This window comes from Crocodylus siamensis, chromosome 6, assembly GCF_052110815.1.
Source record: "Crocodylus siamensis isolate JL-2025a chromosome 6, ASM5211081v1, whole genome shotgun sequence".
NCBI classification, from domain to species: domain Eukaryota; kingdom Metazoa; phylum Chordata; order Crocodylia; family Crocodylidae; genus Crocodylus; species Crocodylus siamensis.
In genome coordinates this window covers 71,284,019-71,309,415 of record NC_143400.1, presented here as the reverse complement: position 1 = coordinate 71,309,415, position 25,397 = coordinate 71,284,019, and the positions used below count along the sequence as shown (strand labels likewise).

At 39.5% G+C, this 25,397-nt stretch overlaps 1 protein-coding gene across 7 annotated transcripts in view; it reads right to left on the bottom strand.

Moving 5' to 3' along the window:
* Window positions 1-25,397, bottom strand: part of MED12L (mediator complex subunit 12L) — a 315,648-nt gene that overhangs the window by 14,623 nt on the left and 275,628 nt on the right. For 6 of the 7 annotated variants that reach the window (XM_090055409.1, XM_090055414.1, XM_090055411.1 and 3 more), the window contains 5 exons: window positions 22,413-22,633; window positions 10,496-10,585; window positions 9,618-9,838; window positions 4,771-4,927; window positions 3,623-3,694 (listed from right to left, as the gene is read on the bottom strand). In XM_090055409.1, the coding sequence (XP_089911535.1) occupies window positions 3,623-3,694; window positions 4,771-4,927; window positions 9,618-9,838; window positions 10,496-10,585; window positions 22,413-22,633 (761 nt within the window). Of the gene's footprint in view, window positions 1-3,622; window positions 3,695-4,770; window positions 4,928-9,617; window positions 9,839-10,495; window positions 10,586-15,702; window positions 16,117-22,412; window positions 22,634-25,397 lie in introns of those variants that run through there. The other variant, XM_090055416.1, reaches the window with a different exon arrangement.

The following is a 25,397-nucleotide window of genomic DNA, read 5'->3' as shown; positions in this document are numbered from 1 at the left end:
GCATCCCCAGACCGCAGAGCTGGTAGGGGTGTGTACGTGTGCATGGGCATGCCTGCAGACACAGGGGCAGGGCGTGTGCATCTGCAGGGACAGGGCACCGTGTGTGGGGGTGTGCATGCAGGCACAGGGGCTAAGCGTGTGCGTCTGCAGGGACAGGGCAGCATGTGGGGGGGGGTTGCATGCAGGCACAGGAGCAGAGGGAGTGTGTGTGTGTTTGTGTGTGTGAACGCACGTGTGCGCTCATGCACAGGAGCAGAGTGTGTGTGACAGCTTGCCAAAACATGGTAAGCGGCCCTCCGCCCGAAATAATTTCCCGCCCCTAGGTTAGAGGAAAAATCAAAGGAAGGTACAATTATACCACTCCAGCCCCACTCACCTCCCCCAACGTCCACTAAGCCTACAGGACTGTGAGAAGAGAAAAGGACTTCCCCACTTGGCACTGCTGTGTAGGGACTAATAACAGTGCACGTAATTATGGGAACTACTTCAGACAGCATCTCTCATCCAAGGAGTAAGGTAGGTCAGAATGAGGGGACTGTCCAGGGAGAACATAAAAAACTGCAAACCAGTCAGTGGAGCTGACCTGGAGCAAGAAGCCTATAAAATGCACCCTTCCAAAGAATACAGTAGGTGGCCTTTCTATCTGAACTATCAGAGACACTGTGCCTGAAAACTTTGACGCTTTGGGAACTAGCCTTCACTCGTTTTTAGTTAAAAACAAGGGCATTTCTCTGGGGAGGTGCACAGCCAGAGACACTGAAGAGAATAGTAGGCTAAAGCTTTCCCAGGAAATGGGGATGCTTTCTCTGGCATGAAACCTCTGTCTTATCTTTTCCCTATTAAGGTTTCTGGATTCTTGTGGAGAGGCAACAAAGGGACTTGCTTCCCTGCTCATTCCTATGGCTAAACCTAAGGTTATTTTGAGACCTGGGATCATGGAGGAATCCATCCTGCTACTGTTTCCCATACAAAGGCTCCTCAAACAAGGTAACACAACAGGAATATCGCAAGTGAAAAAGCAGCAGCTAAGGCAGAGACTCCTGCCCTGAATTTTCCAGGCTCTCTCTGAACCCAGAACTATGCAGGGCCCACTCAGGTCCAGGTAGAGCCTCCACCTCCCCCCAGGACCCTGGAGGGGAAACTGAAGGAAGCAGCCAGCCAGAGACTCCAGGCAGAAGGAACAGAAGCAGCCAATGCAGGGCCCTCCAGATGTTTGCAGAACTTTTAGCAGTTTGGACTGGACTTGCTCTGCTCTGCATTACTTTGCTGTTTGCTCATACTTTCCCCCCTGCCTCCTGGTCTCTTCACCTGAGCTTCAATCCACACTGCCAGTCTCCCTCTCCACCCACATCACCTGCTTCCTCCCTCTTCCCATTTAGCTGATCCCTTCCTACACAAACCCACCCATCTCCAAAAACCCTGGAACTAACAGGATGCTGCTCCCTGTTATTATATTGTTCCCCTTCCTTTTTTTTGTGAATCTTGCCAACTTGACCCTGCATCATCTCTTTTGTCCAGTTAGAGCATAAGCTTTTCAAGTAAAGTATTGTAGTACATGGTTTTGTAGTGGCCAGCACATTGGGGCCCCATTTTTGTTTGACCCTTCAGTATTGCCCGAATAAACAGGATTTCTATTTATAATCAGCAGAAAAGAGAGAATGAAAGAAGGGAAAGGAGAGAAATCCTAGCCTGTGGCCTACCCTGTGGAAAGATCTGCAACTTTTGCAGACAGGTCTGTGGCTCACCTGTTACATTTAATGCTGCTACAGGTCTTTTTGCCAGGTATGGAGGTTAAGACACAGTTGTCCTTAACTATGAGCTGTGATAGGGATCCTCAAATTGAGGGACTGCTGCTGCCAATAACTTAATAAGAACACTTCAGTCAAGTACAGCACGGAGAAACTTCAACATGACAAAATGCAAACTGCAAATTCAAGTGGCACAGTGGCAATGGGTCACCTCCTGCTGGTGACTTGCCACCTAGTTCACCTAGTAGAAATGATCAGCTACTACACCCTACACCAGGACTGTCACAGGCGATGATGGGAAGGATGGAGGGAAAAAGTTCATACATGATAAATAGCTAAAACTTATATTCATTTGGTCAATTCTAGTAATTGAATCTGTTCCTGAAACTCAGTAACATTCTTGTCAGGCCTCAAATTATAGCTTATAACTATGTCAGACCAACATAAGCAATGTGGCTGAAGGAAGGGCCACTACAGCTGGAGAGCACTGAAACAGTTGAACAACATATTTTATTGCCATTTTAATTATTTTAGCCGTTTGCCAAATGTTAGTGGTACAACACAAAATCAACTTACATGGGATGCTATTGTTTTTATCTGTACTAATCACAAGTGTTATGCATTAAATGGCACATTACCATTCTTGATTGTGATTACTGGACTTTTCACTGTTTAAACTATCCACCAGAGGGAGCACATATAATCATATAAATAGAATACAAGTATATTAAAACTGGTAAAGAAAAATATTAAGTATCTTAAAATTAAAATGTACTCTTATGTCCATATCAAGACATTCACAGTCAGCCTCAAACATGTTAACCAAGTTTCACCTGAAGTATTACAATAAAATGCACATATAAGGTTATAGGTATTTGTTATGCCACTACAAATTTTCAAAAAATGTAGTTTTGTATAGCTAATGCAAATACTTTTCTATTAATTCCATTAACACCATTAATTTAATTAATAGCATGGTAAAAAACAAACTTTTGTTTTTGCATGTCCAGACTATATGGCAGACATTCAGTCCTGCACTAGTACAAGGTTAAATTCATGCATCTTCCCCTTTGAAGGGTAGTAAACTATAGGTTTATACTCTTGGAATGAAAAGATTCCCATATTTCCAAAGTGTACGCAGCACTTGTTTCTATACAATAGAGTTTAAAGTACAGCTATTAAAATCAATATAAATAAAACTGGAGAGGTTTTAAAAATTATATTCACTTTCCTTCTCCCTCCAAGGTCTATACAGTGGCCCTTCAGTACCCTTAGTTTACATATGGTGGGAAGCAAATAAAATGTGAGAGTTAACAGAGAACTGTTAATACTTTTAAGAAATTCTCAAACATTTATTTAAAAAAGTTTACGTCAATTATGTGGCATATGCAGTCTAAGACAATGTGATGAGAATTTATCGTGAACAGCATGGTTTTAACTGCTTGAAGGTAACATGATAACATCAAACTGAGGCTGATCATTGCCTTACATATGTATCCCACTGCTAAATGCAGCAGTCATGAAAGGACAAGATTGTTAATTAGCAGATGTAGGTCCCTCAAACAATTTTCACATTGTTAAGTAAAAAGTAGAAAAACATTTTAAAAGTAAAAAAAATTGAGGAACTTGCTTAGTTCCAGGCATTCTTCGGTACATGGACATCATAAAACTCCATACATCAAGATTCTTAGAAAAGCCTGTGGTTGGAACTACAGTTACTACATGTCAAGTAGTGGCATGCAATGGCAGAGTGGCCTACACAAGCTTATACCATACTTCTTACTTTCCCTGGATATGTGTTCTGCTTTGCTCCCAGAAGTAATAAGATCTACCCCATCCACACAAAAATACTTGGGTTGAGAATGTCTGCTTACCAAAGGTTGCTGTGGTGGCATTGCTTGGAGACCAAGGGCCTGCTGCTGACCCTGCTGTTGCTGCTGCTGTAACTGAAAGAAACATGGTAACAAACAATAAGGTGTGTACAGGTTAATTATATGATACAAGTGATTAGAAGCAACAGCAAGAGCAGCCACTTATTCCTTTAAGGATTTATAGCACCATATTGCTGTTCTAGAGTGATGTCAAGGAATCTGATTTTTCACTACTACATTTCTAAGCTCTGATTTGTCTGAACTGATTGATGAAGCTGGGTTCCTCACTGCTCTGTTTAGGAGATGGACCCTACACATTTGCAAAATGCACTATTGAACCAGCCATACCCTTGAAAATGAAAGAATATTCACTGAAGAAATAATACAAAAAAGGGTGGGGGTGGATTTAAAAGCCTATGTGTGTGGTATATATTCAGGTGTCACCTCAAGGTCTAAGTAAAATTTATTCAGTAATTCTGTTTAAGCTCAACTACTGCACTGGAATGAAAACATAAAATAACTAAATAGCTGTACCAGGTCAACAAGTAATAAAAGGATTTCTACCATTTGTTGCTTTTCGTTCCTATATGTATATATTTGTTAAAGCAGTTTAAGTACTTAAAGTACTAATTGGGGATAGATCAAACCAAAGTTTATAAAATGTTACAGGCGTACAGTGAATCCATCATGTCTTAGTTGTAGCATATATACAATTTTCATAATTAATGCTTTAATAACCTAAAACTATACATTATATTGTATTATTATAAGGATTTTCCCCAGTTCAATATCTGTTGGGCAATGATGCTTTCCGTGTGGAAAAATGTCAACTTTTGATTTCACCTTTTCCAAAGACATGATACAACCTTGAAAAATAAAGTCATTCAATATTAGGTTCATGCCAAAATGCCCTTTCGAACACTACATTCTAGCTTAAAGAATGATGAATGATTACACTTTAAGATGTATAAATTATACAAGTTGAGATTTATAATGTCCTGGCTACATGGTTCTTCACCTCGTACAGTTATTTACATCCAAGCAGGTGAGTATGGGGTACTACCACATGAAGAGATAGCACTTTATACTTACTTTGCCAAAATTCAAATGCTCCCCAAATACATTTTTATTAACACAACCAAGTCTCCCACCTGAAGGAGTCGCTGTTGTCGAATCTGCTGCTGTCTCTGTCTCATCTGTTCCTGAGGCAGCTGTACCGAGTTAAGGTTAGGGTGGGGAGCTGTGGATGGTACATTTTCAAGTGCCCCTCCAACTAAGGAACTCTGTTGCAAAGGCTGATGAGTCAGTCTGAATAGGAAAAATATAGTTCAGGGAATTAAATATAATTTACACAGAAATCTGATGACAGTTTATGCATACTTGACCCTCTGGGTTAAAGTTCTTCTACTGGAAATGCAATTTAGTCTTACAAGAAGAATGTGTTTCCAGCTGTGAATGTCTAGAAAAATAGTATCTAATGGGAATATGTAGAGAGCTATTAACTAATAACTGAATAATAAGGTTGAAATTAAAAATCATAGGCCAGGTACAGCCATTACTTATAAAGCGGTATAAGTGATCAAAAACTGGTCTAAACCTGTAACAGAATAGAAGTTCAGCGCACAGCCTGGTTTAAAAATGGCAGTACCTGGTCTAAGAAAGATCTGGATCAATGTAGTATCAGACTTAAGCAATTTAGGTTAGACCAGTCTATCAAACTTCTGTATCAGATCCCCCCCTGCCTCAAGTTAGGTCGCTGTTTGCCGGCATCTCAGGCTGCTTTGCAGGCCCCTGCTAACCCCCCTCACAGGGTGGCATGCTGGAACTTGGCCCACTCTGTCCCTAGCTCCACCTCTTGCCTCTAGCCGACTGTCAGCAACAGTCAAGGAGGCAAGGGCAGAGGGAAGGAAGGTCACAGGCAGGAGTATTCCCCCCCCACTCTGTTATGCAGGGAAAGATGCAGCTTCAGCCAGTCAGGGGGCAGGAGGGAATGCTGTGTCTGGGGAGGGCAGGGCCAGATCCATGAAGCAAGGGCCTCAATCCCCACCGCTGCTTTGGCTGCTGCACAACTGGAAGGGGCCTGCTCTGCTCCCCCTGTTGCACACTTGCCCCAGCTGACAGCCTACCACTGGCAGGAGGTGGGGCTGGGGCAAGGGGATGCACTGCTTAAATGGGGGTCGCCAGCTGCTGGCTGTGCTTGGCATTCTCCAGCAATCTGCAGGGAGGCACGTGGGAGCACTTCCACCTTGCTGGCCCCAGCCAGTGCAGGCAGCCTGCATGTCCCTCCCTCCCCTCCGCTGAAGGGCGAACTCATGTCCTGTTCACTCACAAACTAACATAATCCACTTAGAGAAACCCACCTAAGTTCAAATCTGCCTGGGGTTTTTTGAATGTCTGTACCTAGCCATACCCTACATGTAGAAAACATATCCAAGTGCCACCTTGACCTCCCTTAGATAAAATGTTTCTACACTGCATGTAACATTTAAAATATGAAGAAGGCACCCTACATAAGCTTTAAGTTTTGCTCCCACACAAAACCTCAAATGGACTTGAGTTTGAGCATGCAAATCAGTATTTTGGAATAAAGAAAAGTACAGAGTACTGTAACAATTCCCAAGCAAGCAACAGAAACTTGAGTTAGCCATAAACTGCTCTCTAGACTAAAATCCATGGAAGCTATCTGAGATGAGAACAAACTGTTTACAGTATAAATATATCCAGCATTAAACGTAAATCAAAAAGAAGCCCAGACCTGCTAGGGTATGAAAATGAACTGTCAGAGGATCCAAACAACATTAACTCATCCTTCTACCCTATGAAACAGCAGTACAAATACACAATAGTGATTGTAGTCCCAAATTAGATCTTCTGAACATTCATTTTTTTGTCATATGAAACTATGAAACCGTGCTCAAAATGTTAGCCATTTGGGCACATTTTGAATATGGTCCTCATAGAGCTATAGATCTAAAAGACAGATTAGAACCTAGCTGACACAGATAGAGGAATATGTGCAGTAGACACCAGAATTCATAAGTGATTCCCAAATGGCTCAATCAAAACTACTCTCAAAATTGTACAACCAAACTCTGCATGGGACATGTTCTTAAGATGTGCATGTGCTAGGCTTCCTCAGGGTGACTGGTGCTTTTTTACATGATGTTAAAATAAAATTGTAACCAATGCGTTCCTATAGCAGTGTCACTCAGTAATGGGAAGTAGGTGAGGCAAGGATGTGCCAGTATTGGTCTAAACACAGAACAAACACCCAAATTTAGGCGCCCTTAGATAACAACAACAACAACAAAAAAACAGTAGCTAATTATTATGAGAGACCATTCCTGTCCATAATGGGACTGTTAGTTTAGAAACATAACTGTAATTTGGTCAATTTTTAAAGTTTGATTAATGTTTGTATAATCATCAGAAGATGAAAATTCTCTCTGCTTCATCAGAAGAAAAAGTTGGACCCATCTTTCATGTGTCACAAATAAAAAATGTTGGACCTTAAACCTTAAGAGTGAACAACAATTATTCTATAATGTATGGGCTAGGATCATACTTTTTAGCTATATGCTGAGGACATTCAAGTGGGAACTGGGAAGTACGGCAAATTACAAACAGAGCAGCATAAGAGCACCTCTACCACTATTCATGCAGCATCTAGTTCAATGAGGCCCAGTCCTGTTTAGGACAGCTTGGCATGACTGCATGATTGTTTATATATAATTTTTTTTGGTGTAATAACTTTGTGGCTGGCTTCTATTGCGTCTTACAATGAACATGTGTCAGGTTGGACCATATTGAGGTTTCCCCCAGTGCGGTCCCTGCTGGCCAATGATTACCTGATGGGGACTGCACTGTGGTCATGAACCTAGGTGTGCCCCCTATCGCCCTACTGGCAAGTAGGTCAGTGGCCCAAGTGAGTAACCTTAGCAATATTTTTCAATTGTGAGCCAAATACAAAGGTTTATTCTTACAGTTTGATACTATCCTCAGATGCACTAATTGGCATACAACATACAAAGTTAAAATTAGGTACTGTATTACAGACATATGTCTCTAATTCCTTTGTTCAGATTAGTCATTTTGACTGCTTGATTACTTACGTAACTTATAAATGCAACCAAGTTGCATCACACTAACCGAGAAATATAACATCTGTGGTATAAAGACAGCCAAACAACTGTTCTACCCTCAGAACCCCCCCAGTCATAGCAGCCTCAGAGATACTTTCAAGAAAGCATAGGAACAACAGCTTTTAAAACATCTTCATAAACAGCAGGCTTCTAAATCATGTACATTCCATTCCAATTAGGAGTAGATGAAATTTATGGAATATGGGATTCTGAAAATCTTCTCTCTCTCTTTCCTTTTTATTTTCAAAGCTTTGAGTTTGTCAAGTGCTTTTTTTTTGGCCTGCGTATTAACCTAATTTTGGATGTACTGTTCAATTAAAAATGCATATTTCTAGATAAAGGGTACACAGTGCTATGTATTAGGAACATAATTCATTATTAAAAATAAGGCTGGCAAGTGACTGACTGGTATTATACTGTGCCAGTGGGATTTTCCAAAGTACTCAGTAGTATGTTAACACTGTTTCTCCTGATACAAATGGGAAAACTCCCAATAGTTTCAGTTAAGAACAGAGCTGAGTCAATATAATCTTTTATTTTCACAATAATTTCCTGCTTTTCTCTTTGCTTTATTTTTTTCTGATGGCCTCTCCTAACATATGGACAAAAGCACATTTGAGGCACTTTAGAAAGGGGAGGAGGAGCTGCCTCTCAGGAGCATGAATCACCATCTCACTGTGACATTAGTATGATTCTATAGCAGTACAAATGAGCTAAATTATCTTAATGTGACTTCAAATGAAGCAGGGTTAAAGTTGGAGAAGTTTTGTTACATTTAATCTGCATTCTAAGAGCTTATATTAGGATCCTTTGAAATTGATGGAAGTTTTACATCTGTCTACACTCTTAGGCCAGTGGTTCTCAGTTTCTTAGGTTCAGGGCACCCCATCCACAACTTTTTTAATATAGTACCTCCCTAGTTAAGAAACACTGTTATGTTGCCTCAGCTTACCTTGGTGGTTCTCCACCAGGTGCAGCCACCACCACAGCCAGGTGGAACTGCACCTCATGCATAACCAGATAAAGCAGGCAGGAGCTTCCACCTTTGCTCCAGCCTTTTCCAGACCAGTCCTACCACATTCCTCCCAGAAGCAGAGGTACGCTACATGCCCTGCATGCCTCTCTTTCCAGGAGGAGCACAGGGGGCCCAGCTGGGAAGAGCTGCAAGCAGGACTGAGTGCTCCCGACAGCTTATGTGGCTATGAACCAGACACTTAGGGCAGTTCCACCCAACCACTAAGGCAATAGTGCCTGTGATACAGCACCCCTGAAAAGATCTTTTGGCACCTTGGTTAAGAACCACTGTCTTAGGCAGATGTGTAAGCCACCACAACACACCTTAATTGAACGTTCAAACAAATACTGATCTGGTGGAATCAAAATTAAACAACATATTTTTTCCAATCACTAGTTAAACTATCAAACAGACCTGTATTTTCTAGATCTTCTGGCATTTAGTTCCCTATGGAAACCTGGAGTACTTGTGCATGAAAACTAGTTTATGGCATGAGATATTACATTAGCAAATCCCCTATGTATTATTATTTATTTTGGGGTAGCAGCCAAAAGGAATGTATAAACAGAAGGGACTACTTGTGCTAGATGCTGCAAAAACACATGGGATAATCTGGTCCTTGCACAAACTATTTACAGTCTGAAAGAAAACAAAAAGCAATGAGTAAGTATAAACAAAAACCTGGGGGTAGGCTGAGGACAGTGGAAAAAGGATAGATGCAACTGTCATAAAATAGACCAGTAAATTCATTTGGATTAATGGGCCAAAAATTAAGTCAAGCATCAGGATTAAATCAAGACTACACAGCTCCTCCAATGTAATAAACCAAAAGAATTCTTACCTTTGAGTGCCTGTTAAAGGCTGAAGGTAGGCAGCAGCCTGCTGTTGAATGTACCCACTTGGCTGCTGTTGCATCTGTCTTAGTCTTTCTATTAGACTTGGATTCGAATGGGGTGCTGGATAAGTTCTAGGGTTGTAGCTGGGAGAAAGCACAACACCACCAGGCTGCTGCTGTTGCAAAGGCATCTGAGTACTGTACATTGTGTATCCATGAGGCATTGTCTGTGTGAAAAACCACCAAAGATGCAACTAAATGACCATACAATCTACTTGAATATAACCTCAAATAGCAAATCTGGACAAACAAGAAACCTAGTAAAACATTCTGCTCTATAATTATATCAAACAACTGCCTCTACATGAATAACATATTTCTCTCTTTTTCAGTGGGTTTTTACAGCTGCATTGTAACAACATCCACATCAGTTTCTAATTCGTGTTTTGTCAGTTTTGTTCTGAGCAGTTTCAGTCAGATGTGATGACATATGGCTCCAGCACTTGCAATTAAAAAAAAATTTTTTTTTAGTTTCAGAACTAACATGACAATGTGGGTCACTGAAGAAGGGCAGTGATATCAACCTTGCTGTAGACGGGCTTAATTTCAGACTCAGCACTGCTGAACACTAGAATTCCACACTGTTGCTGGGGAAGGGCTGGAAGCTTGTCAAGTTAAAAAAATCTGGCTAAATTACATGGGTTCTGAAACTTTTCCTGTTAACAATGGAATTCCAAGAATCTATTAGTTAAATTCCAGTTCAGTCTTCACTGCAGATCTAAAGCAGGATGATGTGGGGATTCTATGACCAATTGCACCGAGGTGCGTTACAAGGTTAGACCTTAAACTTTCCATGCAAGTGTTCTATAGGAATGACTCAGTACCTGTGCCTGCTGTAACCCTGGATACTGTGGAAGCTGGGAAGAAGGTCGTACTTGTTGAGTGAAAATAGCAGCTTGGTCTATTGGCTGGCCCTGAAAAACAAATTACAAGTCAAATAAAACCTGGTTATACTAAATAAGAATCTTTCTGTTTGGGCCATGGACCTGACCAAATCATGCAGTCAAGAGTTACTAATTTATGAACTTAATTTACCAGTTTCCCTTCATGAAAATTCTGTTTTATGACAACTAAACTGAATGCTAAGCAGCTTGTGCAGCTACATCCTGCTATCAATGTAGCAGACTTTCATTTTATCTGGCTCATAACTCTATTGCAACAAAATAATGCAGTAAAAAATACAAGCACTTTCTAAAAAGAAAGGCTCTACGGGTTATGTGCACATAAAGTCTCAAATATAATAAAACCCATTTGAAAAAAATGTAGCAAAGAACAGCACACTGAATTGTGTAGGAGGCTTATGAGAGCGATGAAAGCTTTTAGTCTGAATACACAAAGAAATAACTTCCTGAAGAAACATGATCAGTTAGCTTCTCTTCATAATGCAACATGCAAAAATGATAACAGAAGACTCCACTTATCAGAAGTTGCTCAGTTATTATGAAGATATAGAAATACCTTCTGGAAAAAGAAACAAAGTAGACAATGCAACCATCGCTTGTAGAGCCTGAAAGCATATGCAGTATATAAGCATTGTGCTCATTAAAGCCCAATTTGTCAATTTAAAATTTTCTTCTACATTTAAGTATACAGATAATAAAATGCAGTCCAAACTAAATGAATCCAAATGACTGAACAGAAAGTTGTAACAGCTGGTAAAACTGCAATCAGATATTCAAAATGGGACACTTTACTTCTGCAATATCTAATTAATACCCGTTTAGAAAGGATTTCAGTTATCACTTTATATGCATGCTTCAAAAGCAAGTATGATAAAGAAGGAAAAATAGGCATAAATACAAGATCAAGCTTGTTAAATATATGGAAATGGAAAAGTAAAAGATACAAGCAAAGCTTAAGGGGTTTTTTTTTCTGTTTTTGTAATGTTGAATCCTAAAACAGATTAATTGGAAAAAACATCCTAATCAATAAACATTCAACATCACACTGATACGTGGGACAGTTCTCAACAGCAGAGAGTTTTCCTTCATCATGCACCCTTGTCTTTTTAATGTTCACATTCATTATGCTACATAAACTATAATATTGACAGCAAACATGCATAAGAGCAAAAATCATACAGTTCACTATTATTTGGACCGTGCCATAAAAAAAATATATGGGTAAAAAAAAAAAACCCGAGACAAATCTATCTGGTCTGAATGGACACTACAGAAGGAAGGAGGAAGTAGCTTGAGAAGGGGTAGTTTTGTTTTGGAAAGCCAAAAACAGCTCAGGCTCAAAATTTAAGCAACTTGCAAGTAGGGGCTGGTTGTGCTGTATCCTGAGAAGTGCAGCAGGAAGGATTTAGGTCATGAATGAGATGTCCACTTTCTTTTCTAGTGCCCAAGCAAAAACTCTCAAGAGGCAGAGGTGCCAGTTCCTCACTTTTGCTACTTTCCTTCTCAGGAGATTAAGAGACTCAGTCACTGGGGGGTTGTTGTCTATCATATACTACTTATTAGAAACAAAGATGCCAGAGTGAAGTGGAAGACACTTGCAACTGTCTGGGATTTTCCTTTTTCCTTTCTTTAAGGCTAAGTAATACCTTATAGGGAACTTGGGAGGCTGGGAGAATTATTAGAAACATCTTCCCCTAAGTAAAAGGTCATTAATACAATAAAATAGATATTGGTCCTGTCATCCCACCGAGTCTCACCTTGCACAGTTAATTTATATATGTACAAATTAAATACAACTAGGGTGAAAAAACACATTTGCAAAATCAGACCGGAATAGTTGAGTCTCACAAATTAGTAGACTACAAACTAAGTGGGCCAAATTCACACCTAGGTAAGCACACAAAAATAATAATTGGACTTCAATCAAGTTCTTAATAATACTGGATGTAGATTTGGCACTGTAGTTTAAGGTAAGATATGCAAGGTGTTTTCTGGTATGTCTCACAAATTTTAAAAAGAGGGAAGGAGAAGGAAGAAAGAATCACAGAAAATACATTACAGAAGCAGAATGGTCTCCAAGCTGCATTCAATTTCTCTCTGTTAGGTGCTAAATGCTCTGTAATTATACTTTTAAAGTGGTTGATCTGTACCACAAAACAGTTAAATCCTAATAAGCCATCAGATCTGATGTCTGGGTTCCAAACCTTCTAATCCTACAATCAGTAACAACCATTCGTGCTTCTACAAGGACTGGAACTGAAATCTACTGGAGGGATCCATGCAGCTGGCACACTGCACAACTGTATATAGAGGCAATGCAATGTGCTATTCCTTTGGGATTTCTTCATCAGAACCATCTGTCCAACTCCCAAAGTCAACAGCTGCTAACCCCAGGTCTCTGAGAAAATAATTTTGGCCATTGCTAAAAGTATCCATTGAACAACGGACCAATTTGACTCCTGCTGAAAGTAACTTAAGTGGAAGTTGGATTGAGTCCTAATTCATTAAGGAAACCCTAAATAAGTAAATGCAATATCCCACAGAGAGAGCCAAGCTGTAGGCAAGAAACCACAAATTACTCTCATTCATAAAATATATACATAGACATCTCTAAACAATTACAAAACTAAGCTATGAAGCAAGGCTAATGTTTTATGAATTATACAGCACAGCTTTTTGCATTTATGACCACAATCTATGGGGTGTTACTGCCTGAACAATAAGAAAAAGACCAGACAAGAGCCATAGATGTAAGCTAAAAAAAGTAAACTTTACAGCAAAAAAAGTTGTTCGCTAGTCAAGAAAAAGTTCAATTTCCAGACAACCACAAAGCAAATTCCAATGGCATGAGCAAGAAATCTTTGATTACTCTTGAGCAGACACTACTAAATTCTAAAAAGCTTTTCACTACAGGCAGAGTCACGTCAGTAGTTGCAAACATGCAAGTTACTTGCTGCAAGCCAGAATGGGCCATGCAGGTAATAAAAAAATTAGTTTTTTCAAAGATGATACAATCTCATAATAGCAAGTGTGTTATTTTTTGTTTGTCTCACATATAATGTAAGATACAGTAAAATTCACCACATTTGGAAAAACACATTGTGCACTAAACTGTTATAACTATAGCAAAATTCTTATCTAGCACAACAATAGAACTGGCATCAGCCATTAAAACAAGCCTGTATGACCTCAGCTAGTTTGGTAGTCTTTGTAAATAGGCAGCAAAGAAATAAAACACAGGCTAAATGTCATGGTTCAATACAGCTAAGTACATGAAAGACTCTACCGTATGTCCACTATAAATCTGAGCACACTAATTAACTGAAGTGTCATTCTATATCAGATTGCTGACAGGTCTTCAGTAAATAATACTTATTATTTGCATGTATATCAAATATTTAATACAAAGCCGCCTGCATACTTTGATTTTATAAAAAATAAACAAACCTCAACTCTTTCAATTACCTGCTTTACCAATGTAATATAAATAGTGCTCCCAAAGTAGGAAGAAAGACCTGCAACCTTCTCTGAATCAACTTTCCAAACCGATAAATAAGTCTTCAACACAGCTACCGAACAGGTGAAGCTCATCAAGTACTTTTGGCTGTTACTACTTTTTAAGGGAACAATTAAAAAAAAAAAGTTTGGTGATATCCTGGAGCCCCCTTTGAAGTCAGTGGGAAAACAGTTACTGAAGAGATTTTATTCTTTTCCTGCTGGCAAAATATTGAGCAGCAGGATTCTTGGGCCAAATTTCCTAGAAGAGATTACTTCACATGTAAAGAGCTAGATTTTTAAGGATTTTCCGTACTCAACCTGTCCCAGCACAACACTTTCAGGAAGCTTTTTAAGCGATTCAGTGGTGACAATTTTTACCTCATCTGGCCACAGAAAGCAGTTTACTGCCCTGACCAAACAAATGTACAGCTGCAGACAGCTTTGAAAATGGCCAATCAGGTGAAAATATGACCCCTCAGTTGCATGCAAGGTTAAACAAAGAGGTTTCAAAAAGAGTATCTTCTGTAACTTCCATTTGTGTGGCCTGCCAGCCTTGAGTTGTTTTCAGAATGGGAGAGAGGAAAGGAAGCAAAGGGAGCTTAGTCTGGGGGGTTTCAGCCCCTACCGGAGGGCAAGGCAGGTGTATTGGAGCCCTTCCCCCCCCACCGCCGCCCCAGGACAGGGGGCTCCAATTCACCCACCCTTCAGAGTCAGCTGGGGACCCCTAGAACGAGCGAGCTCCCTCTGCTCCCTTTCCACCCTCCCATTCTGAAACAGGGACAGGCTAAGAGAGAGGGGCCGTTGCTAGGGGAAACCAGCTCCAGGCTCCCAGCCAGCAGCAAGATGCCTCTGCCCCTGGAACCAACAGTGAACTCCCGGTTTGTTCCAGGCGGTAGCTGCAACTCAGAACACTTCCTACAAAGCATTCTCAGTTACAGCCGAGTGCTGCACTTCGGTCTGCACCCCACATGTGTACAACATTTTGAAAAACTGGGGATTCATTATGGAGCTTAAACAAAAGCTGACCTCTTTTATAAATCTGATCCTGGGATAAAAAGATATTCCAATGACAAAATATCCTTTCATAAAAGGTTAGCTAGAAAGCTAACTGAGAAAAAAACATGCAAATATAAAATATGCTACACTTTACATTTATCATTAAACTATTTGAAAGTGAATAGACTGGGAATATAGCTCAATATTTCAACGCATAACATTCATATGTCAATATGTAATATTGGTAGTTTTGTTCTTGTCGCACAGTATCTAAAATATTTATTAGAATACCTGCATACCTAGGTAGCTATGTAATATGACAGCAGTGCACTGTACTTTCATGCTACTGATGCATAAGATCAGAAGCATTTTGAAGTTCCAGAGGGACAAAGGTGAGCCCTGTTTCCACTGACTGAATGGCAAAATAATTATCCATTCCATGAGGTGAACATGATTAAACTAAACACTTATTTGAAGACATGTCATGATATTAAGAGAAGCACGATAGCCACATTTAGTTTTACTGCTCACTTGTCAGTCAGTCCATGGAACAACAGTGATAATGCTGCAGAATGCCTCACTTCACTTAACTAAATTGCGAAAGGTGCCATAATGGAAGCTAACATGAAGAAAGAGGTGGGACAATAAAGAAGTAGAGAAAAATCAGCACTAAGCATGAAGATAAAGGAGACTACATGGGTCATGCGTAAATGCACATGGCAGAGACATCTCACTTCTACTCTAATCCTTTACAACCAAAACTATGAATTATTAAAAAATGAAAAAATATATCATTTTTGGAAATTGTTGCCCAAAGGAATACACTAGGCGTGCACATGTACATGTCATCTACCCACATGCATGCACATGGTTGTGCTTGGTAAGAAGGGTGCTGAAAGCATATCATTCTCATTTAAAGCAAACTGTGCAGCTTGTGTTGAAATAGATGCATGTTTGTGCAAAAGAAAAGAAAAAGTTCATGACTACAGTGTGGTTACCATTATGTTGTCAAAGTCATCCTGAAGGGATACAGCAGTGCTACAGACATCCTATAGGGAAAAAGGACAAGCAAAAGAATGGCAAACAACACAGAAAATAAATTAGCCTTGCATTGTTAGCTGAGTTGTTCCATTTATCCAAACACGATCATCACACGTGTGACAGTTAAATAATTGACATCCTCACAAAACATCCAGTTCATTGATATTAAAAAAATGCCAGTGGCATTCTTGAATAAGAGGCAGCAAATAATTATCACACACATGCCCAAGTATCAGAAACAACACACTCACAAAGCACATTATCTTAAGGAAGATTATTTGATTTCAGACACTATTTTATTTTTATACTGTCATCTGTTTTATGTTGAGGCAGAAAAATTATGGAGAAAGTGACAGGCAACTCTGACCTGACACAAACTACTTCCAATGAATATCATGTTTAAGAGTATTGCACAAATGGTTTCAAAAAGGGAATACTTAAGAATTAGAAAGCTTTGTATTATCTAGTTGAGATGTGATGCAGGTTGTACCAATATTAAAAATGTGCATCCATTCTACTTGTACTTCTTCAAGGGGTTAATCTTTGACAACAGTGCATGCCTAAGTACCACAGGATGACAGGGATTCTAAAACTCAGTGGAATCAATGAGAGCTGACAGTACAGTAGTTGTACAGCATCTGACCCTAAACATGATACAGATACAATTATCATACTCAATGCTAAAGAAATCCGCTTAAAAGAAAAATATTCGTATAAGCAATGACCTTTGTTGTTTCAAAATCAAATTCTCAACTTTATCTGATGCTATTTTAAACTGATGTTGAAGCAGTTGAAATCTGCCAAAGAGTCTGTCCAACAAGATTTTCACTGTTTACTGTTAGGGTGTTTGTTTTAATGGCTTAAAAATAGTATTTAACCCTTGGTTTTAAAACATGGTAAAATACCTTCACTGTCACCTTTTCCCTTGCATTTATAGCACTATAGATGTAATTATAATGAGTGTCCTTCTGTAATGGAAGGATATGCATATCTAGATTGTTCCTCAGAATAAAAACACTGGAGATCTGGGTAAGATTTGCTACTGTCAGCTGCCTCATACAACATGTCTTGATGCCCCATGAGTAGGAGCAGAACCACCATCAAATTACCAGCAAGTGATGCATTTCTGATGACATCTGACACAGCAGGGACAACATGTAACAGAAGCATTAGACCTCTTGCAAACATGCAAATATAGTTAAAATGACCTTATCATCACAAAATCTATCAGGGACCACAGAGCACTTCTGTTTTGTAGCAGGGTATTCAAATCTTATCTGATTAATCTCTTAAACTAAGAGCTAAATTAATGCACTCTAGGGGTCCTATGCATATACATCTACTCTGCGTGTGATTAGTTATCTTTTGTATGCTCACTGAATTTAAATGCATTAGAGAATGTCACAAGAGGAACATATCTACTTTAAAAGCACAGTACTTGCACCAAGGAATCTTTACAGTTACCCTTATAACTAGTATCTATACAGTTCATACCTAGACAACATCAACATGATAGTGGATAAAATTTTAACAAATAGGAAACACATGCCCTTTGCCTTAGTGACTACCTTTAATGAATTTACAGGACCAGATTCTTCTCTCACAATCACATAAATGTAAGAACAAAGCAAATGCAATGTGCATTCAATTTGTACTCTCATTACACTGATGTAGCTTTGGTCACAATGCGGCTCAGTCTTAATTTATATATCTCCTTTTAAATAATACCTAGGAATATACTGAAGAAAATAAAAACTATAAAACAAAAAAAAGACAAAAAACTAGCCAAGGATTTATTGCGTTGTAGTAACTGAAATAGTCAATTAAATTACCTCAAATTCATTCTGCAAATCATGAGAAAAACTTCCAACTGGTCTTATGCAATTGGTTACATAGTAATCATACATTCTTAAGCATATGAATTTGTACAGAATAAACAAACTACACTTTGTTTCTTAATTAAATACAAATCTATATACTGCTTATCTGTATTTAACCTGAAAATTGTCCTTTAGAGACGGTAAAAAACCACTTGTAGGTATTGTATGATACTAATAAAGCTTAACCTCATAACATGATACGATTTATTACCTGGAATTCTAAGTTATATATAAATTATGATAGGATTCCTTGTAACACACAATAGCTTATTTATTCTACATGCAATATTAGAAAATGGTGGAGCAAATAATGTTTCTTAATAGGGAACTTACGCTATGGTTACTAGTTTTTAATAAAAAAGTATTTATAGACCCTGTAGCCCCGAAGTATTGGCTGACTCTATGGGATCCTAGAGAATTACATACCCTGGATGTTTGTTTAATGCATTAGTGTCACTAGTGACATTACCACCTAGTTTCCAGCAGTAACATTCCCTTGCTCCACTATGCATTAAAATGGAAACACCACACATTGGTTATTCTTAAATCTTAGCCAGTGTCTTAAAGAAAAGATGTGCAGTTTCTAACTTCAAGCTCCTCCCCACGCTCCAAGTTATTTCCTATACTAAGTTTATGACCATATGAAGATGCAAAATTCTGTATAAAGAAAGCAAACCTAGAGCAAATGCTGAAATGACTCTTTTTTCTGATTAGAAAGTTCTCACTCCCACTTCTGTATTTGGAACTTTAGAGGAACAGCACAGATCTCTCAAGAACTTCTGATTGTAATACATTATGTAGTCACAAAATACTTTAAAGCCTATTTAGTCCTGCACCTGATGAAGCTCTCAGTCCCAGCTGCATGTGTGGGCCTGGGGGTTTTATGAACTATCATGCGTACACATAGGAAGCAATAATCAAAGAGACAATATGGGGAACAATTGGCTAGGGTGAAGTACTGCAGGAAATAATTTGGGAGGTTATAATGGACTGCAAACTGAGCTGAAGATGAGTTGTTAGTATAATACTGTTGCAAAGAAAATAGCAGGACTGTTAGATGCAAATCACAGTTTATGATTCTTTTACTTTGTTCACATACTATTTTAACCTACAACGAGTTGTAAATTAAAAGGAAACATAACTGGGAACAGCCCCGGTTTTTCTATGGAAGATAGCAGTAGCTCTGTAGGTTTCGGTTAAGAACTGGAAACAGCTCAGGATTACTAAATTCCTTAGAAATTTCAGTAGATTTCAAGTAGAAATTAGCATAGACATTCCTGCTATTTCAACAAGCAAGACCTTCTACAAAACTGCAAACCCACCCTTGCCTACTATACAAGCCCATTACAATTTACTCATACTAACTACCATAATTTGACTTATGAATCGTGCTATGTTTTGTCATGATTAATTGATATTTGCATTGCAGCAGCTCCTAAGAGCTCTATATGAGGGATCAGAGAGATACTGCATTAGCTGCCTCTAAATAAAAAGTCTGTCCTATCCATTTAGACATAAGGCAGGAAACAACAGAGATGTAGGGAGAAGAGCAAGATATTATCATCATGATGAAAAGCATGGTAAGCAGCTGTCTTAGCTGCCTAAACACTGTCAACGCTTTTTTATGTCACATGGAAGAAAGAGTTTGAAGGAAGGATTTGAAGAAGGTCAGTGAGATACTTTTATGAGTGTTCTGTAAGGATTTCCGTTCATGCCAAGTCAGAAAAAACAAAGTTACTGGAAACTCTGACAAACGAACAATGAAGGTAGGCATGATTAATAGAGTGAAGGCATGAGTTAGCCTCATCAGACAGAGATGATACACAGCATGAGGTAAGTTAGAAAGGATTTAGAAAGTGAAGACAAGTTTTTGCCTGATGGTATGTACACTTTCCATTGGATTTTATAAACACTGATGCTTGGGAAAAATTGGTCATTATATGCTTGCACCTACAAAGCAGTAACCTTCTACTGGTGTTCTGTATATAAACACTAAAAGTACACATAAATGCTTAGAGAGAGCATTTCGATTGAATGCACATATATTTCGGGGAAGTTTCAAGTTCTGTCAAAAGTTGCACCTGCTCTGGCAATAAAGCACAGACATGAATCTGTGGGTCTGTCCACAGAACATTTTACATGAGCTGTAAATTCCCTTAGAAGGACCATAATCCTATTTTAAGAAACAGACATTTGATGGTTCTAGTTGTTTCAGAAAATGTTTACTGACCTAGTTTTCCAATAAATCCACTACAGTTGAATCGGTTCACTCCTCAAAAATATGAATAACCAAATGAAATTACCTTTTTCTTAAGGGAACAACAACATTCCTCATCAAGTTTCACCCACTAATAGCTATTGTATGCGTTTACCATCAGCTTGAACTGGCTATGAAATTGTGCATTTCCCAGTTGAACAATAAACCAAATAAAGCTTAATACTAAATCCCATAACTGATAATGGAAAAAAATGATGCTTCTTTTCCCCCCAGGAATGACAGGGAAGCATATTTTAAATGACTTTAAAAAAATCACTGCTATAGGTACAATGTTTAGAAGTAGTCTGACAAATCACTCAAATAGTATACACAAATTTCAGTTAATATAGAAGTCAATTTTATAAAAAGCTGATTAAGCCCCCACATTACACAGCAATTCTTTGAAAATTAAGTACAAGGTATTCACCTCTCATAATGGAACTAGCTAGTACTTAAGTGAGATTTGGCACCTAACATTTATGAAATAAGTTAGTAGGTTAAATGTCAGCAATGTGTATGTGTGCATGGCTGTGTAACATTTACATGAATGACTCCCTCTGGAAATTCTGGAATTCCTAAATGTAATGAACACTGCTATATTTATTCTTTTTAATTACAGTTTGTTTCCTCAATCTAGTAGTATATTGTATGTCACAAACTAAATGTGAAAAGCATTCAGTTTCCTCCTTAACACAATCTGGAAACAATTTAGGGCGATTAATTATATGTAGCTCCAAGAACATTATAATTTCTATTGTATTATCCCAAATAACAGTTAATACTGACAATACCAATTTCACTATTCTGTTTCATGTTCAGGCCCAGTCTTACAGGAAGGCATAAGCAATGTTATAGCTAAATGGCAACTTATTACATTTCTACAGCAATTTATTTTAAATAGCCATATGAGAAACAGTGAAAGCAAAAAAACTTTCTGCTTTATTTAGAGTATTTTTTCTGGAATGAGGCTAGTAGACAAATTTTGCTATTTAGAGAACACAGTGGAAGCTCTCTCAAGATTTTAAGCCATGTTTTAATGACTAGAAATATCGTTTGTACCAGCACTTCCCACTATTCAGATGGGCTTTTACATCTGTAACACTTTTCTTTGCTAATTTTAAAATACCGTTTTTTCTAGTTCAGGGCATCCATGACTAACGATAAAAAAGGGGGAAAAATCAGGACTGATTTTGACTAAGGATTCAGTACAGTTCTTAATTCCTTTGGCAGCAATTTATTTGCTTTGTTTTTGGTAGAATTCTTAATATCCAGTTATCATGTACAGTAGGGACATACTGTGGTCTAAGATGAAAATGTTAGGATTAAATCTTTTAGATTTGAGGATATATACCACACACACACATTCATACTAAAAATAAGTATTTAGGTTATGGTGTATGTGTGTAGGGAATAATTGCTTTAACAGCTTACTGATCAAACTTTTAGTCAGTTTTAAGGGAGTCCAAGAAAAATATTCTATTTATTGCATATTAAATCATATATAAATCTACAAACAATGAAAATGAAAAGAAGCTCAAAATAACTCCTGCATAATGTTCTTTGTATACATTTGATGGCATGTATTTCATACACTATTCTATAAGGATATTTAATTTCTTCTTTTTTTACACTTATAGCAGTCTTGAAAAAGATCAGATCTCAACAATGACCTCTTTTTCATCCTGTCTTTATCACTTATCACAGTTTAAGTAACTCTGTGTATTATAAGGTAAATGACATGCAACTGAGATCACAGTTAGTCACTAAGGGTTTTAGCCTCTTATTTTTTCACTTCTATGCTGCTCCTCATTTTCTGTCTCCAAGAAAGAGGCATGACCTACCCCAGGCACATCAAAATATCAGAACACCTATAAAATAAATTAACCTAAGGAAGTTAAATACATTAAGTAGCAGAAGCGAGGTCTAGGATTTTATGAGACTTTCAATAAAACTAGAAGGAACCTGGAGACAAAAGGGTGAAGTGACAAATTATGCTTATAAAACAAAAGGCCTTGGTAGAGCAGTACATGGACTTGCTACTATGGCAGTATATTAAAATGACAGTAACTGCATCTGGGTCCTCATCTCATAAGCTTACAAGGCAAGTAACTATAAATCCAAGCGGAAACCAAAGGCTTCCTTCCCATGTTTTGGTGTTTGAACAAACCTGTTGGAAAGTTCTTGTCTGGGTTTGCTGCCTGAGTAGTCGCTGTTGCTGCTGCTGCTGTTGTTGCAGGAGTTTCATCTGGAGCAACTGCTGTTGAGATGTAATTGCATGTATGGAGGGTGGCTGCATCATGGTGCCAGAACGCCTCTGCAGCATATTAGACAAGGCTTGTTTTGTATTAGCTGGAACAAAGGAGCCAGCAGGGTCCAATCTGGAACCACCTTTAAAAAAAAATGCATACATAGAGTGTAAATTTTTACTCTGCCCTTTACAGCAAAAGGCTTGGGACAGATTACCATTAAAAACTACCAATTAACAGACAAACATGCCTAAAAAAAGATCAGAAAACATTTTGAAAACCTGCTGCAAACCAGGTTATGTCCAAGAAACCAGTATGTGAAGATGAGACAGGACACAGATACTTTCTCAAACATCTGTTGAAATAACCTCTAAAATTGTGCTGGGGGCAGACAGGTGGCAGTGAAAGCCCAAAGACCCAGGGAAATGGCAGAGAGCCATGACCCAGGAAAACTTACCAGGTGTGGGCGCAGCAGCAGGAGGCAAGGAGTGTGCAATTCATTAGTAAACACTTAGTGCGGCTGGGATGGCACAGAGGTGTGATGTCATGAGCCGGCATCAGGAAGCAGCTATAAGAGCCAGCATGCGACTGAGAGATGGGGAGCAGCAACAGCACAACAGCTGTGTGCTCCTGACCGGCACTCCTGGCCGTGCTACATTCCAGGGATATCCCAGGGAAGCGACACCCAGGACCAAAGGAGAGGATCCAAGCACCTGTTAGGGATGCACGAGTGGGAGGAAAACCACTGCCTTCCTGCTTCTGTTTTTCTTTTGTTGATTGCTCCTGGGGGCCATATTCTTTTGATGCACTTGCTTGAGCCAAGAAGCCAGGAGCTCTTAGGGGCTCCGGGGGTAGAAGACTGTATTTTGGCAGGCCCATCCAGCCAAGGGAAAAGGTCTCAGGGGGCGAGACCATTTTCCTGCATTGTTTGAGTTTTGCAGGCCAAGCACGATGGAAAGTAACAGGGACTATTCACCAGTGGATACAAGGCTCCTGCACAGGCCAACTAAGCCAGCTGGAGCCCGCAAGTGGCCAAACTGTGGTGATGTGGCACACCAGAACATGTAAGAGCCCAGACCATTGATCACATGGCTAGAGACCATCAGGTTGGTGTATGGATGTGGTGTAGGGGAGGCAAAGCCCCAAGGGACATCCATACAAAGCACCTCCAACTCAGTCCAGGTCAAATAGGAGCCCCTCACATCTACTCATAAGGACAAGATGTGGCAGGCAAGCAACAGGGGCTTCCCTTTGGAGACAGAGCCCAGTAGATGTTAGTGCTGGAGAAAGATAAAGCCCAAGCAAGGAACATCAGGCTCCAAGCCACACAGGAGAAGCTGATGAAGCTTAGACACAGTGCCACAGGGAAAATGAAAACTGAAGCATTTGCCCAAAGCAGCAAGTACAATCTTCAATTAACTTGAGAAAGATAAAAGGCCATTTGATAAAAGATTGTCATAATCTTTTCAGGAAGGCAACACTGAGAATATCTTTATAGGAAAGGCTCTGAGGACAGATGACAAGTAACTTATCCTAAACTTCAGGCATGACTACAATACAAATCAGCAGTAGTAAATGTTTAACTAAAATAAGTTTATGAAGATGAGTAGATGATGAAGATGAGGCAGCAGATCTGAAGCATGCAATCTAACCAAGGGGCAGGAAGAAAGGGACAAAGTGGCACTCAGCAAATGCTTTCTTTAGAAGCATAAAATGCTGACTACTCCATCCAGTGATACAAGTAGTTTATCCTGCACCTTGTACCTCTAAATTAGCTTTTGCAGAATCAGTCCAAACTGTTCTGCATCCTGGTTCTTTTATGTTCACCCTTCTTTTACATTTTTCCATTCTCTTTTATTGAAAGCAAAATGATCTTAGAGGGTTAGGAATCTTATGAGGATGGCCACAAAGAAATGAAACAATCTTCAACTTTTAAGAGATGGCAGTTAAGAAAGCATGTCTGGAGTTCATCCAACATAGATATCTTGGTCACAGTCATAGTCATAAAAGTAGTAGGCCCAACCTCAGGCAGGATCATCCCTATCCAACCCATCCCAAACAACCATAATCTAAATTCCACATAAGAGTACCATCAATCCTGACCACAACATGGACCCTACATAACCTGCCACAGGTAGAGGGACAACTGCAGCCAATGTCCTGCTTCTATAAAATGTTGCCAATATATGGTCAAGAGGTCCTGGGTAGAGGGCTATACCCTGTACAGAAGGGTACAAAGAAGGTCTCAATGCAAAGAATTATGACGTCATTGGGATAACGGAGACCTGGTGGGACTCCACCCATGACTGGACCACGGGTATAGAGGGCTATACCCTGTAAAGGAGGGATCGTGTTGACAAAAGGGGCGGGGGTGTAGCTCTCTATGTGAAGGAAAGCTACATGTCCCTGCAAGCTGATGTTGGCGACCGGCATGGACACCTAGAGACCCTCTGGGTAAAAATTTGTGGGAAAAACGGCACAGGGTACACAACGGTGGGAGTCTACTACAGACCTCCCACTCAAAGTCCTGAGCTTGACCAGGAGTTCGCCCGGGAACTGACTGAGGCCGCTTGCTCCAGGACCTTGGTTGTCATGGGTGACTTCAATTACCCGGACATCTCGTGGGAAGATCACTCAGCTAAATCCGAGTGGTCGCAAAGCTTTCTCTCGTGCGTGGATGACCTCTACCTGACTCAAGAAGTCTATGGGCCAACGAGAGGCAAAGCGCTGCTCGACCTGGTACTGGCTACGGGGGACGACCTAATCAGCGACCTAGTGATCGAAGGGAAGCTGGGTGACAGCGACCACGAGCTGATCACCTTCACCATCCGCCGTAAAGCTGGCAAGTCAGTCAGCAACACAGAAGTCCTTGACTTCAGAAAAGCCGACTTTGACAAGCTCAAGAG